This window comes from Oncorhynchus nerka, linkage group LG7 (assembly GCF_034236695.1).
Source record: "Oncorhynchus nerka isolate Pitt River linkage group LG7, Oner_Uvic_2.0, whole genome shotgun sequence".
NCBI lineage: Eukaryota > Metazoa > Chordata > Actinopteri > Salmoniformes > Salmonidae > Oncorhynchus > Oncorhynchus nerka.
This window is the reverse complement of record NC_088402.1, coordinates 94427779-94442673: the sequence shown is the minus strand read 5'-3', so window position 1 is coordinate 94442673 and position 14895 is coordinate 94427779. Positions and strand designations below refer to the sequence as shown.

The 14895-nt window shown below is 47.4% G+C and overlaps 1 protein-coding gene across 1 annotated transcript in view; it reads right to left on the bottom strand.

The window, feature by feature from the left end:
* The window catches only part of LOC115125291 (ubiquitin-like modifier-activating enzyme 1), a 65289-nt gene extending 51123 nt beyond the window's left edge, over window positions 1–14166 (bottom strand). Inside the window, exons 1-7 of the mRNA XM_065021003.1 lie at window positions 13970–14166; window positions 10481–10597; window positions 10314–10372; window positions 8985–9153; window positions 5113–5247; window positions 1221–1418; window positions 193–325 (exon numbers count right to left, since the gene is read on the bottom strand). Coding sequence (XP_064877075.1) covers window positions 193–325; window positions 1221–1418; window positions 5113–5247; window positions 8985–9153; window positions 10314–10372; window positions 10481–10597 — 811 coding nt within the window. The 5' untranslated portion in view covers window positions 13970–14166. The remainder of the gene's footprint in view (window positions 1–192; window positions 326–1220; window positions 1419–5112; window positions 5248–8984; window positions 9154–10313; window positions 10373–10480; window positions 10598–13969) is intronic.
* Between the last annotated feature and the right edge of the window lie 729 nt (window positions 14167–14895).

Below are 14895 nucleotides of genomic sequence, written 5' to 3'. Positions count from 1 at the left end.
GGACCAACTAAAGGACAGCGTGTTGGGGACCAACTAAAGGACAGCCGCGTGTTGAGGACCAATGAAATCAGATTTCCTTCCTTGTAATGATTGCATCATCATCCCTTCATTAGAGGAAGAGGACTGACTTACATATTTCATTAACCAAAATGTTTGTGTTATATTATATTGTAATGTTAAAATATGGCTCACCCAGGGTCTTGATTTCTATTGGCTGGCAGCCGTTGAGCTCCGTCATGCCCTGGACCTCGGTGAAGGTCACGAAGTCTCCGCTTTCAAACCCGTGGCGAGCCTCGTCTAGACACGTCACCACGCCTGAAGCGTCCTACACACACACACACACACACACACACACACACACACGAGAGATTGAGATGACTAGGGGCGTCTTACACCGACAACAGAGGGGGATTTGATAGGCACAAAATGTCCCCTACAAAGACAGAGAAACTACTCTGAAGCAGGTATGAGATCAGCACAACATAGAAAACCCAGATGAGTGGTAATCAGATACGAGTACACCAACCAGATGTGATCTATCTAGTAGGATACCAGCTTGGGTGATGACAGCACTCAGGGCGTAGGGATCTAGGGCGTCGTAGGGATCTAGGGCGTCGTAGGGATCTAGGGCGTCGTAGGGATCTAGGGCGTCGTAGGGATCTAGGGCGGCGTAGGGATCTAGGGCGGCGTAGGGATCTAGGGCGTAGGGATCTAGGGCGTAGGGATCTAGGGCGTAGGGATCTAGGGCGTAGGGATCTAAGGCGTAGGGATCTAGGGCGTAGGGATCTAGGGCGTAAAGGGATCTAAGGCGTAGGATCTAGGACGTAAGGATCTAGGCGTAGTGATCTAGGGCGTAGGGATCTAGGGCGTAGGGATCTAGGGCGTAGTGATCTAGGGCGTAGTGATCTAGGGCGTAGTGATCTAGGGCGTAGGGATCTAAGGCGTAGGGATCTAAGGCGTAGGGATCTAAGGCGTAGGGATCTAGGGCGTAGGGATCTAGGGCGTAGGGATCTAGGGCGTAGTGATCTAGGGCGTAGTGATCTAAGGCGTAGTGATCTAAGATCGTAGGGATCTAAGGCGTAGGGATCTAAGGCGTAGGGATCTAGGGCGTAGGGATCTAGGGCGTAGGGATCTAGGGCGTAGAGATCTAGGGAGTAGGGATCTAGGGAGTAGGGATCTAGGGAGTAGGGATCTAGGGAGTAGGGATCTAGGGTACTAACCTTGGTGATCATGGAGATCATAGCAGAGAGAGGCTGCTCTCCGTTGGTATCGATCACCAGCATCTCCTCTCCGAAGTCGCAGAAGAGCTGTCCGAAGAGTCCCCGTGTGTCAGCGATCACCAGCTTGATGCAGTTACTGTGACAGAAGTCTCCAACACGCTGCTGCTCCTCTAGAGGGGAGTTGGTCAGGACCACAACCTACAACACAGAGACATGTTATCACACGCGCTATAGTACACGACATTAACAACAGAACTAATGACTGAGCCCCTGCTCTTCCCTAATGATGACGGTGTGTTCAGTCTTCAATCTGTCGCGTCTAGAATATCTTAAACCGATTCAATGGTGATGGGCCCTGCTTTTCCGAAGTTGCAAGATATTGAAAGCCAAGAAATTGCTAGATGCAGCATTTGATTGCCGATTGATAGGCCTAGCGCACGGTTCTTGACTGTCTAACCTGCCAATACCGTTCCCCTCGCCTCGCTCTAAGTCCCTCGCTATGAAGGATGCGTTTGTGTGTTCTTGGAAGTAACTAAATCACTGTTCTCACATTCCCCCCCCCAAAAAAATACTGAATCTTAGGAGTTGATTCTTAGTGGAATCGAATCTTGACACTCAGAAATGGGAGTCGACGGCTCTTCACCACTGCGTTAACAGTTGGACGGCAGAGGAAAGCAAGCGACAGCAGCGAAGTCCAGCAACACTTTGAGAGGTTAAATGAGAAGGGAATGCCCTTATAGTTGGAGTTGAGGTACAGTTGGAGGTCGTGCAGGTCAGTAACGGGCATTGTGAATTCACATGGAATGGTACTTCATTTTATTTTACCACACAACATCGGTCAACGATTTGAAAAAGTTGTCTATATTTTTTTTAAACTATTTTCTACGTAGTAGAATAATAGTGAAGACATCAACACTATGAAATAACACATATGGAATCATGTAGTAACCAAAAACATGTTAAACCAATCAAAATATGAGATTCTTCAAAGTAGCCACCCTTTGCCTTGATGAAAGCTTTGCACACTCTAGGCATTCTCTCAACCAGAATCACCTGGAATGCTTATTCAACAGTCTTGGAGATCCCACATATGCTGAGTACTTGTTGGCTGCTTTTCCTTCACTCTGCAGTCCAACTCATCTCAAACCATCTCAATTGGGTTGAGGTCAGGTGATTGTGGAGGCCAGGTCATCTGATGCAGCACTCCATAACTCTCCTTCTTGGTCAAATAGCCCTTACACAGCCTGGCGGTGTGTTGGGTCATTGTCCCGTTGAAAAACAAATGATAGTCCCACTAAGCCCAAACCAGGTGGGATGGAGTATCGCTGCAGAATGCTGTGGTAGTCATGCTGGTTGTGTGCCTTGAATTCTAAATAAATCACTGACAGTGCCGCCAGCAAAGCACCACCAAACCATCACACCTCCTCCTCCTCCATGCTTCACGGTGGGAACCACACACCATCACACCTCCTCCATGCTTCACGGTGGGAACCACACACCATCACACCTCCTCCTCCTCCATGCTTCACGGTGGGAAATACACACCTCCTCCTCCTCCATGCTTCACAGTGGGAACCACACACCACCTCCTCCTCCTCCTCCATGCTTCACGGTGGGAACCACACACCATCACACCTCCTCCTCCATGCTTCACAGTGGGAACCACACCATCACACCTCCTCCTCCATGCTTCACGAGGAGAAACAAACATGCGGAGATCATCCGTTCACCCACACCGCGTCTCACAAAGACACAGCGGTTTGGAACCAAACGTCTCCAATTTGGACTCATCAGAGCAAAGGACAAATTTCCACCGGTCTAATGTCCATTGCTCGTGTTTCTTGGTCCAAGCAAGTCTCTTCTTCTTATTGGTGTCCTTTAGTAGTGGTTTCTTTGCAGCAATTCAACCACAAAGGCCTGATTCATAGTCTCCTCTGAACAGTTGATGTTGAGATGTGTCTGTTACTTGAACTCCATGAAGCATTTAATTGGGCTGCAATTTCCGAGGCTGGTAACTCTAATGAACTCATCCTCTGCAGCAGAGGTAACTCTAGGTCTTCCAGTCCTGTGGCGGTCCTCATGAGATGAGAGCCAATTTAATCATTGCACTTGATTGGTTTTTGCGACTGCACTTGAAGAAACTTTCAACGTTCTTAATTTTCCGTATTGACTGACCTTCATATCTTAAAGTAATGATGGACTGTTATTTCTCTTTGATTATTATAGCTGTTCGTGGTCTTTTACCAAATAGGGCTATCTTCTGTATACCAACCCTACCATGTCACAACACAACTGATTGGCCCAAAAGCATTAAGGAAAGAAATTACACAAATTAACTTTTAACAAGGCACACCTGTTAATTGAAATGCATTCCATGTGACTACCTCATGAAGCTGGTTGAGAGAATGCCAAGAGTGTGCAAAGCTGTCATCAAGGCAAAGGGTGGCTACTTTGAAGAATCTCAAATATAAAATATATTTTGATTTGTGTAACACTTTTTTGTGTTGGTTACTACATGATTCCATATGTGTTATTTCATAGTTTTGATGTCTTCACTATTATTCTACAATGTAGAAAATAGTAAAAATAAAGAAAAACCCTGGAATGAGTCGATGTGTCCAGACTTTTGACTGGTACTGCACCCGTGCACACGCACTTATTTAGACCGGTTAAATGGTTTTAGAAAAATTGACAATTTGCCACATCCCTCCTCTACACTACAGTATACACAGTTATTATATTACATTTACATTTAAGTCATTTAGCAGACGCTCTTATCCAGAGCGACTTACAAATTGGTGCGTTCACCTTATGACATCCAGTGGAACAGTAGTGCATCTAAATCTTTTAAGGGGGGGGGGTGAGAGGGATTACTTTATCCTATCCTAGGTATTCCTTAAAGAGGTGGGGTTTCAGGTGTCTCCGGAAGGTGGTGATTGACTCCGCTGTCCTGGCGTCGTGAGGGAGTTTGTTCCACCATTGGGGGGCCAGAGCAGCGAACAGTTTTGACTGGGCTGAGCGGGAACTGTACTTCCTCAGTGGTAGGGAGGCGAGCAGGCCAGAGGTGGATGAACGCAGTGCCCTTGTTTGGGTGTAGGGCCTGATCAGAGCCTGGAGGTACTGAGGTGCCGTTCCCCTCACAGCTATTAGTGGTTCCAGCTCCATCGCTCCTACATACTTTATAGCTAGCTAGCTAGCTAGCTAGCATTGAGCCCAGTTGGTTGGCTTTAGCTACCCGCAGACTCATACTACAGCATTTCATGCTATGACATTCCGTCTGAACTGTAGCTACTCTATGGGATTATGGTTAATTGTTTGGCTAGGTAGCTACATGTCAAAACAAAAGACACTACTTGGCCAGATGATTACTTGACCAGTTCGCTAACTTGATGGGTGACCAAAAAGCTGGTCACTCACCCACTCTTCCAATGACGCGGCGTCCTCCTAGGTAACATTAGGCTCTGTGTTTATAGCTTGATAATTAGCTACATAACAATATGCTAGCCTATTAGCCACGTTATGACTGACTCGTGATCTTTGACCTCGCTAGTTTAACTCTATTGGCATTCCCAGCCTTAGTTTACATTCCTCTGTAACCCAAACAGGTGGAGGCAGCAAACCATGTACCAGACCAGCTGGGATTTACAACCCGACAGCAAACATTTTAGGGACTAGCAAGAAATCTATTGGTGAATCTATTCTGCCAACGATGATTTTTACATCATGGAATTTTGAGTCAAATAGAACATATTTTTTAAAAACCTCTTATTAAGTTGGTTTTGTAGCATAAACTGGGAATTTGATATTTTGATTATTTCATACGTGAAAAGTAGTTAAAACGCTGTCGATTCCACTTTAACTAGGTAAGGGGGTTGATGGGTAACAGTTTTACCTGGAACTGAGTCAGGTAATCGTCGATGAGGACTCCAGTGTAGGCTACAACAGGTACATAGCTGTTGAGTTCAGCCAGGCGAATCCGAGACACCTCAGCCCTGTTCTTCCCCAGGTCCTCCTCACGCAGGTAGAACTGGAGACAGGAGAGAGAGAACGTTACTACAGCTGTGAGTCTTTCTGGGACGGAATGGCCCATGCAGAACGAGAGGAGAGAGAGAGAGGATGCAGAACGAGAGGAGAGAGAGAGAGAGGATGCAGAACGAGAGGAGAGAGAGAGAGAGGATGCAGAACGAGAGGAGAGAGAGAGAGAGAGAGAGGATGCAGCAGAGAGGAGAGAGAGGAGAGGATGCAGAAGAGAGAGAGAGAGAGAGAGAGAGGATGCAGAACGAGAGGAGAGAGAGAGAGAGGATGCAGAACGAGAGGAGAGAGAGGATGCAGAACGAGAGGAGAGAGAGGATGCAGAACGAGAGGAGAGAGAGGATGCAGAACGAGAGGAGAGAGAGGATGCAGAACGAGAGGAGAGAGAGAGAGAGGATGCAGAACAGGAAGGGAGAGAGAGAGAGAGAGGAGAGAGAGGATGCAGAGGAGAGAGAGAGGAGAGAGAGGATGAGAGAGAGAGAGGATGCAGAACGAGGAGAGAGAGAGAGAGGATGCAGATGCAGAAACGAAGGGAGAGAGAGAGAGAGGATGCAGAACGAGAGGAGAGAGAGGAGAGAGAGGATGCAGAGAGAGGAGAGAGAGGATGCAGAACGAGAGGAGAGAGAGAGAGAGAGGATGCAGAACGAGAGGAGAGGAGAGAGGATGCAGAACGAGAGGAGAGAGAGAGATGAGAGAGAGAGAGAGAGAGGATGCAGAGGAGAGGAGAGAGAGAGAGAGGATGCAGAACGAGAGGGAGAGAGAGAGGATGGAGAGAGAGAGAGAGAGGATGCAGAACGCAGAGAGAGAGAGAGAGAGAGGATGCAGCGAGAGGAGAGAGAGAGAGAGGATGCAGAACGAGAGGAGAGAGAGAGAGAGGATGCAGAACGAGAGAGAGAGAGAGAGAGAGGATGCAGAACGAGAGGAGAGAGAGAGAGAGAGAGGATGCAGAACGAGAGGAGAGAGAGAGAGAGAGAGAGGATGCAGAACGAGAGGAGAGAGAGAGAGAGAGGATGCAGAACGAGAGAGAGAGAGAGAGAGAGAGGATGCAGAACGAGAGGAGAGAGAGAGAGAGAGAGAGGATGCAGAACGAGAGAGAGAGAGAGAGAGAGGATGCAGAACGAGAGGAGAGAGAGAGAGAGAGAGGATGCAGAACGAGAGGAGAGAGAGAGAGAGAGAGGATGCAGAACGAGAGGAGAGAGAGAGAGAGGATGCAGAACGAGAGGAGAGAGAGAGAGAGGATGCAGAACGAGAGGAGAGAGAGAGAGAGGATGCAGAACAGAGGAGAGAGAGAGAGAGAGAGGAGGACGAGAGGAGAGAGAGAGAGAGAGGATGCGAGGAGAGAGAGAGAGAGAGAGAGGATGAACGAGAGGAGAGAGAGAGAGAGGATGCAGAACGAGAGGAGAGAGAGAGAGAGGATGCAGAACGAGAGGAGAGAGAGAGAGAGGATGCAGAACGAGAGGAGAGAGAGAGAGAGGATGCAGAACGAGAGGAGAGAGAGAGAGAGGATGCAGAACGAGAGGAGAGAGAGAGAGAGGATGAGCAGAGGAGAGAGAGAGAGGATGCAGAACGAGAGGAGAGAGAGAGAGAGGATGCAGAACGAGAGGAGAGAGAGAGAGAGGATGCAGAACGAGAGAGAGAGAGAGAGAGAGGATGCAGAACGAGAGGAGAGAGAGAGAGGATGCAGAACGAGAGAGGAGAGAGAGAGAGGATGCAGAACGAGAGGAGAGAGAGAGAGGATGCAGAACGAGAGGAGAGAGAGAGAGGATGCAGAACGAGAGGAGAGAGAGAGAGAGGATGCAGAACGAGAGGAGAGAGAGAGGATGCAGAACGAGAGGAGAGAGAGAGGATGCAGAACGAGAGGAGAGAGAGAGAGAGGATGCAGAACGAGAGAGAGAGAGAGAGAGAGGATGCAGAACGAGAGAGAGAGAGAGAGAGGATGCAGAACGAGAGGGAGAGAGAGAGAGGATGCAGCGAGAGGAGAGAGAGAGAGGATGCAGAAGAGGAGAGAGAGAGAGAGAGGATGCAGAACGAGAGGAGAGAGAGAGAGGATGCAGAACGAGAGGAGAGAGAGAGAGGATGAGAACGAGAGAGAGAGAGAGAGAGGAGAGAGAGAGAGGAGAAGAGAGAGAGGATGCAGAAGAGAGAGAGAGAGAGAGGATGCAGAAGAGAGGAGGAGAGAGAGAGAGGATGCAGAACGAGAGGAGAGAGAGAGGATGCAGAACGAGAGGAGAGAGAGGTTGCAGAACGAGAGAGATGCAGAAAGAGGAGAGGAGAGGACAGGAGAGAGAGAGGATGCAGAACGAGAGAGAGAGAGGAGCAGAACGAGAGGAGAGAGGATGCAGAACGAGAGGAGAGAGAGAGAGGTTGCAGAGAGAGAGAGAGAGAGGTTGCAGAACGAGAGGAGAGAGAGAGGTTGCAGAACGAGAGGAGAGAGAGAGGATGCAGAACGAGAGGAGAGAGAGAGAGGTTGCAGAACGAGAGGAGAGAGAGAGGATGCAGAACGAGAGGAGAGAGAGAGAGGATTGAGAGAGAGAGGATGCAGAGAGAGGAGAGAGAGAGGTTGCAGAACGAGAGGAGAGAGGATGCAGAGAGAGAGAGAGGATGCAGAAGGAGGAGCAGAGAGGATGCAGAAGAGGAGAGAGAGAGAGAGGATGCAGAACGAGAGGAGAGAGAGAGGAGAGAGGATGAGAGAGAGAGGAGCAACGAGAGAGAGAGAGAGGATGCAGAAGAGAGGAGAGAGAGAGAGAGAGGAGGAGAGAGAGAGGATGCAGAACGAGAGGAGAGAGAGAGGATGCAGAACGAGAGGAGAGAGGAGAGGATGAGAGAGAGGAGAGAGAGAGAGGATGAGAACGAGAGGACGAGAGAGAGAGAGGTTGCAGAACGAGAGGAGAGAGAGAGGATGCAGAACGAGAGGAGAGAGAGAGGTTGCAGAACGAGAGGAGAGAGAGAGGATGCAGAACGAGAGGAGAGAGAGGATGCAGAACGAGAGGAGAGAGAGAGGATGCAGAGATGCAGAGAGGAGAGAGAGGATGCAGAACGAGAGGAGAGAGAGAGGATGCAGAACGAGAGGAGAGAGAGGATGCAGAGAGGAGAGAGAACGAGAGAGAGAGAGAGGATGCAGAACGAGAGGAGAGAGAGAGAGGATGCAGAACGAGAGAGAGAGAGAGAGGATGCAGAACGAGAGGAGAGAGAGAGAGGATGCAGAACGAGGAGAGAGAGAGAGAGATGGATGCAGAGAGAGAGAGAGGATGCAGAACGAGAGGAGAGAGAGGAGGATGCAGAACGAGAGGAGAGAGAGAGAGGATGCAGAACGAGAGGAGAGAGAGGATGCAGAACGAGAGGAGAGAGAGAGAGGATGCAGAACGAGAGGAGAGAGAGAGGATGCAGAACGAGAGGATGCAGAACGAGAGGAGAGAGAGAGAGGATGCAGAACGAGAGGATGCAGAACGAGAGGAGAGAGAGAGAGGATGCAGAACGAGAGGAGAGAGAGAGGATGCAGAACGAGAGGAGAGAGAGAGGATGCAGAACGAGAGGAGAGAGAGAGAGGATGCAGAACGAGAGGAGAGAGAGAGGTTGCAGAACGAGAGGAGAGAGAGGTTGCAGAACGAGAGGAGAGAGAGAGGTTGCAGAACGAGAGGAGAGAGAGAGGTTGCAGAACGAGAGGAGAGAGGATGCAGAACGAGAGGAGAGAGAGAGGATGCAGAACGAGAGGAGAGAGACCCCGTAGTGTACCTGTGAGGAGAGGTCTCTCCATTCAGCCTGTCCCTGGTCGTGCAGGGTAACACTCTTGACTCCTCCCAGGATGACGTTCTTAGCGATCTCCACGCCCAGCCCTCTCAACCCTGAGACCAGGATGTTGGAGCTCTGCATGCGTTTCATAGCATCATGGCCCAACACGTAGCTATGGAATAGAGAAAACAGGCCTTATAAGACTACATAACACCTCTATAACACTACATCAGCCCTCTCAACCCTGAGACCAGGACGTTGGAGCTCTGCATGCGTTTCATAGCATCATGGCCCAACACGTAGCTATGGAGGAGAGAACAGGCCAGGGTTTTTCCTGGATGAAAAAGGGGCTTAGGTGGTGGGCGTGGCCAGCCTGGCTGATTTTTTTTTTTAACAAATTAGAGGAGCCTATCGTGGTGGTGAAGAGAAATGTTTCCATTTTTTAAGTACAGTTCCTGCAATTCTACACATTTTCCCATGTCTAATGCTTCAGTGCATTCAGAAAGTATGTAAACCCTTGACTGTTTCCACTTCCAGTTGCATTGTGGGATTAAAATGGATTCCTACAAAAATCATTTGAAAGCGATCTACCAAAAAAAATACTCTCATGTCAAAGTGGGGGGAAAAATGTAGACATTTTGTCCAATTTTTAAAAAAAAAAGGAAAATAATAAACTAATATATCTTGATTATGTTAAATATTGAACCCCATGAGTCAATACGTTAGAATCACCTTTGGCAGCGATTAAAGCTGTGAGTGTTTCTGAGTACGTCTCTAAAATATATTTTAAAAATTAAGTTCTCAAGCTGGTTGTTGATCATTGCTAGACAGACATTTTCAAGTCTCGCAACAGATTTTCCAGACGATTCTCAAGTCAAAAACTGTTAACTAGGCCACTCAGGAACATTCCATGTCACCTTGGTAAGTATCTCCAAGTGTAGATTTGGCCTTGTGTTTTAGGTTACTGTCCTGCTGAATGAAAGGTGGATTTGTCTCCCAGTGTGTGGTGGACAGCAGACTGAATAATGGTGCCTGTCAGTGTGTTCAGACATCCCACAGGTCCTACTAACACCCCACACACACAGGGGGAGTCCCCTGCAGCTGTTTCCTCTTCAGACAGTTGCTTTATTTCTGGTCAATTGCACATAAAATCATGATAAAAAAATAAATAAAAAAAAAACAAACCAAAACGCAACCAATCTAAAAATGTGTTGTCGCACTGCCAGCTCAAACGGTCAGACTATTTCGGTCTCAGTATCCAACCTCGTCACAAGTTCTACTGGATGCTCTCATGAGTCTTCCCAAGTACCCCAGGTTGACTACAGTACTTACAGCTGTCTGGAGTACAGGCCTTCGTCGATCTCAGCATCATTGCCATTCTTAGCCATGCCCTGGAGAACAACAGGAGTGAGAACCAGTCAAACTAACCCAGCAGTATGAGAGACAGTTCAGTTGTGACAGACATAGAAGACAAACAGTGTGTGTGTGTGTGTACGTACGTTGGTGGGTGTGTGAGACAGTTCAGTTCTGACAGAGTTAGAGGAGGAGCAGTGAGATCCCGTCTTCGTCTCGGAGTCTGACACGCGACGCTTCTTGGACAGCGGCGAGCTGGACATCTGAAAACAAACACACACAGCTGAGCATAGAGCACACACACACACACACAGCTGAGTATACAGCTCACGCCACACACAGCTGAGTATACAGCTCACACAGCTGAGTATACAGCTCACGCCACACACAGCTGAGTATACAGCTCACGCCACACACAGCTGAGTATACAGCTCACGCCACACACAGCTGAGTATACAGCTCACGCCACACACAGCTGAGTATCCAGCTCACACAGATGAGTACACAGCTGAGTATCCAGCTCACACAGATGAGTACACAGCTGAGTATCCAGCTCACACAGATGAGTACACAGCTGCGCTGGTAAAACAGCTGACATAACAGTGGTCCTAACAGGACTGACACGCTGCAGCACTGGACAGTTCTACTGACACAATCTAGCGAATATTTTAAAAATAACAACACTCAAAAATACTTGACCATGGTGCGTACACCGATTTAGTAGAGGACACCTTGTTGTGCAATGAGCCTGTCTGGCTGAGAACTCAATAAGCCCTTGTCTGACCAGGTAATGTCAATGGGTAGGAGGACTGGAGGCCTGTAGGGCTGATGTGAAAACCATTCCAAGAAACTGACAACAGTCTGTGACTACAGAACAAGTAACTGACAACAGTCTGTGCCAACAGAACAAGTAACTGACAACAGTCTGTGCCTACAGAACAAGTAACTGACAAGAGTCTGTGCCTACAGAACAGAACAAGTCTGTGTAACTACAGAACAAGTAACTGACAACAGTCTGTGCCTACAGAACAAGTAACTGACAACAGTCTGTGCCTACAGAACAAGTAACTGACAACAGTCTGTGCCTACAGAACAAGTAACTGACAACAGTCTGTGCCTACAGAACAAGTAACTGACAACAGTCTGTGCCTACAGAACAAGTAACTGACAACAGTCTGTGCCTACAGAACAAGTAACTGACAACAGTCTGTGCCTACAGAACAAGTAACTGACAACAGTCTGTGCCTACAGAACAAGTAACTGACAACAGTCTGTGCCTACAGAACAAGTAACTGAAAACAGTCTGTGCCTACAGAACAAGTAACTGACAACAGTCTGTGACTACAGAACAACTGACAACAGTCTGTGCCTACAGAACAACTGACAACAGTCTGTGCCTACAGAACAAGTAACTGAAAACAGTCTGTGCCTACAGAACAAGTAACTGAAAACAGTCTGTGCCTACAGAACAAGTAACTGACAACAGTCTGTGCCTACAGAACAAGAAACTGAAAACAGTCTGTGCCTACAGAACAACTGACAACAGTCTGTGCCTACAGAACAAGTAACTGAAAACAGTCTGTGCCTACAGAACAAGGACTGATGGTGTCTGTCTACACTTCGAGTACAACACCCTCCAACTACCCCCCCCTCCATCTATCCCTCTTGATCCCTCACTCCCTCCCTCCACCCATCTATCCCTCACTCACTCCCTCCCTCCACCCATCTATCCCTCACCCATCTATCACTCACTCACTCCCTCCCTCATCCATCTATCACTCCCTCCCTCATCCATCTATCACTCACTCCCTCCCTCATCCATCTATCACACACTCCCTCCCTCATCCATCTATCACTCACTCCCTCCCTCATCCATCTATCACTCCCTCCTCATCCTCTACTCCCTCCCTCATCCATCATCCATCTATCCATCTCACTCACTCCCTCCCTCATCCATCTATCACTCACTCCCTCCCTCCCTCATCCATCTATCACTCACTCCCTCCCTCCCTCATCCATCTATCACTCACTCCCTCCCTCCCTCATCCATCTATCACTCACTCCCTCCCTCCCTCATCCATCTATCACTCACTATCTCATCCATCTATCCTTCCATCTACTAGAGGTCATTGAATCCTTCTCATCCAGGGGGGAGAGAGTTTTCTAGGCGAGCAGCTACACTGGCCTCTAGCCAATCCCAATGTGATAAAACACTGACAAGCCTGGCCCTGGGAACGGATATGAATAACGGGCATTATCAGTGCCTTCCAGACGCAGTGAGAGAGAGTAACAGCAAGGCGTGTTGTTTATGTTACGGTATTGTTTACTATAGGAAATGGCTGCCCTGACTTTCCCGGTATTGTTTATCATCTGTAAGGCCACACCCCATCTCTGCCTCAAACACTGTAAAAACGCTGATTCATTAACCTTTTACTGCAGTGAACTATAGGGGTGCAACACTTCACAATGCCTCGTGGTTGGGGGGGCTGTAACCAAGGCCGTATAGAGCAACAGGATACAAACATAAAACGCTATTTAACTCTAGCATGTCAGGTTATTGATGACAGTGTAGCCATCACACCAGGAAAGGAAACCTAAAGAGAATGGTCAAAGTTTGTAAACAAAGAAAATCACAGTCCATTATTATTTATAGAAGTAGAGTCGTAATAAAATGTCATAGCTACACATTCCAAAACAGGTTACCAGCACATACAAAAAAACGTCTAATAACGATGAATGAGTCTACCGGTAAATAGCGATCAAGCAATTAGATACCACTCATTCTGGGACAGCGGCAGTAACTTCTAGAATCATGACAACCAGCCAACAACAGTCGGAAATATTGCCTCCACTGAGGCCGTCTAGCACTGTACTTAGAATTATGATCACACAAACAACGACTGATGTAGAATGACAACTATATTAAACTCAACAAATTAAGGCAAGAGAGATTCAATCGTCAAAATGTGAACACATGTAGCTAAATCAATGCATGTCAATCTAAAGCTAAACATGAAAATATCACAATGGTTACAGCAAAGCCCAAGTCATTATATGGGACTTGTTAACGGTGTTAATTCCAGTGAATATTCACTGTCTAAACAACAAAGTAAAACACTTGACCAACGAATCTGTCTAGTTGTGAACAAACAAACAGCCCAGACAACAAGGACGTAAAATATTAGCCAACAGCAACAGGCCAAAGGTAAATCACTTAGACCGCGTGCAGGCTAATAACAAGTGATTTGGCGAGCCGCTCCCGGTGGGACTCGGTCGGAACATAATGAACTAACGATCTAGCACCGGACTGCCTCACTGTCGGTGACCGGAGAGCAGCGTTTCAGCCGCTGGACTGCGGCCTAGCACACGAAGTGCGGAACTGAACTTGTGGCTATGGTGCTAACGTTTCATATATATATATATTTTTTTTTTTTCTAAAGCCTCTCAGTAGCAACGTTAGCTAGCAAATATCACAACCCTCCGAGAGTAATGTATTGGCTATGACTAAGCAACTGACAAAAATAATAATAACATCGACGTGAAATAACCGTCTGTAGCTACATAAACGAGTGGCTACTGTAACGTTAGCTAGGAGAAGTAGCTAACACTAGTGTCCATTGATTTGCCTGCCTTACCAATAATCCTTCTCGGTCCCTTCTCAGTGCAAACCGCTCCTCTAGTACCGGATCGGTCTAAAACGTCAAAATAACAACGACGATTGTAGTTCTATGATTGTAGAAAAGGGTGTGTGCGGGGTTGAAAAGGCTTCGGGCTATAATGTCGAGTCACTGGATGAGTCCTTGTGTGTGACTGTAACACGGGTGAACAAAACCAAAATGGCAGAGCGGAGGGCTCGACACTAGTTACCACGGCCACAAAGTCAGACACCCTGCCTTTCCTTTTTTTTTAAATTAAAATCACATTTTAAAAACCTTATGTTGAAAAAAATATATATCACATTTTAATAACAGAAACCACATTGCTAACCTTAAATTAAGACCAAAAAGCTAAATAGTTTTGTTTTCATTCATTTTAACGATATAGACCAATTTGACTGTAGCTGTGGTAACTAGTGGAAACCGGTACGGAAGGTGGTTGTAAATGTAACAGGAGGCCTCGGTACCCGTTGTTATTATACGCTCAGTCTGCCCGCTCCGTCTGCCCACTCCCCACTCCGTCTGCCCACTCCGTCTGCCCACTCCGTCCCTCATTGGCTAAGGCAGCCTCAACTTTGTCTAGATCTCACCCACCTGCCAGGGAAAGTGCGTGGCTGTGTCGTTCCCTAAAATACTGTATATAATGAATGAACTGGGGGTAAATAGTCCCCCCCCCCCCAATTTGACTCGGGAAGAGAGGCGCACATGTCCTCCTTGTAAAAATGTTTTTTAAAAAGTTTAGCTTTGAGCCCTGGACAACACTAGTATATGGAGCAAAGCTGTGTGGGAAAACAAAGAGTGGTAAACAGGTCATCATTGAGTTCGGCCTTAAATATATTGTGTGTTCAGTCTACCTCATAACAGTAGTTATGAACAACAGATTCACAACTAGTAATTTGACTGAG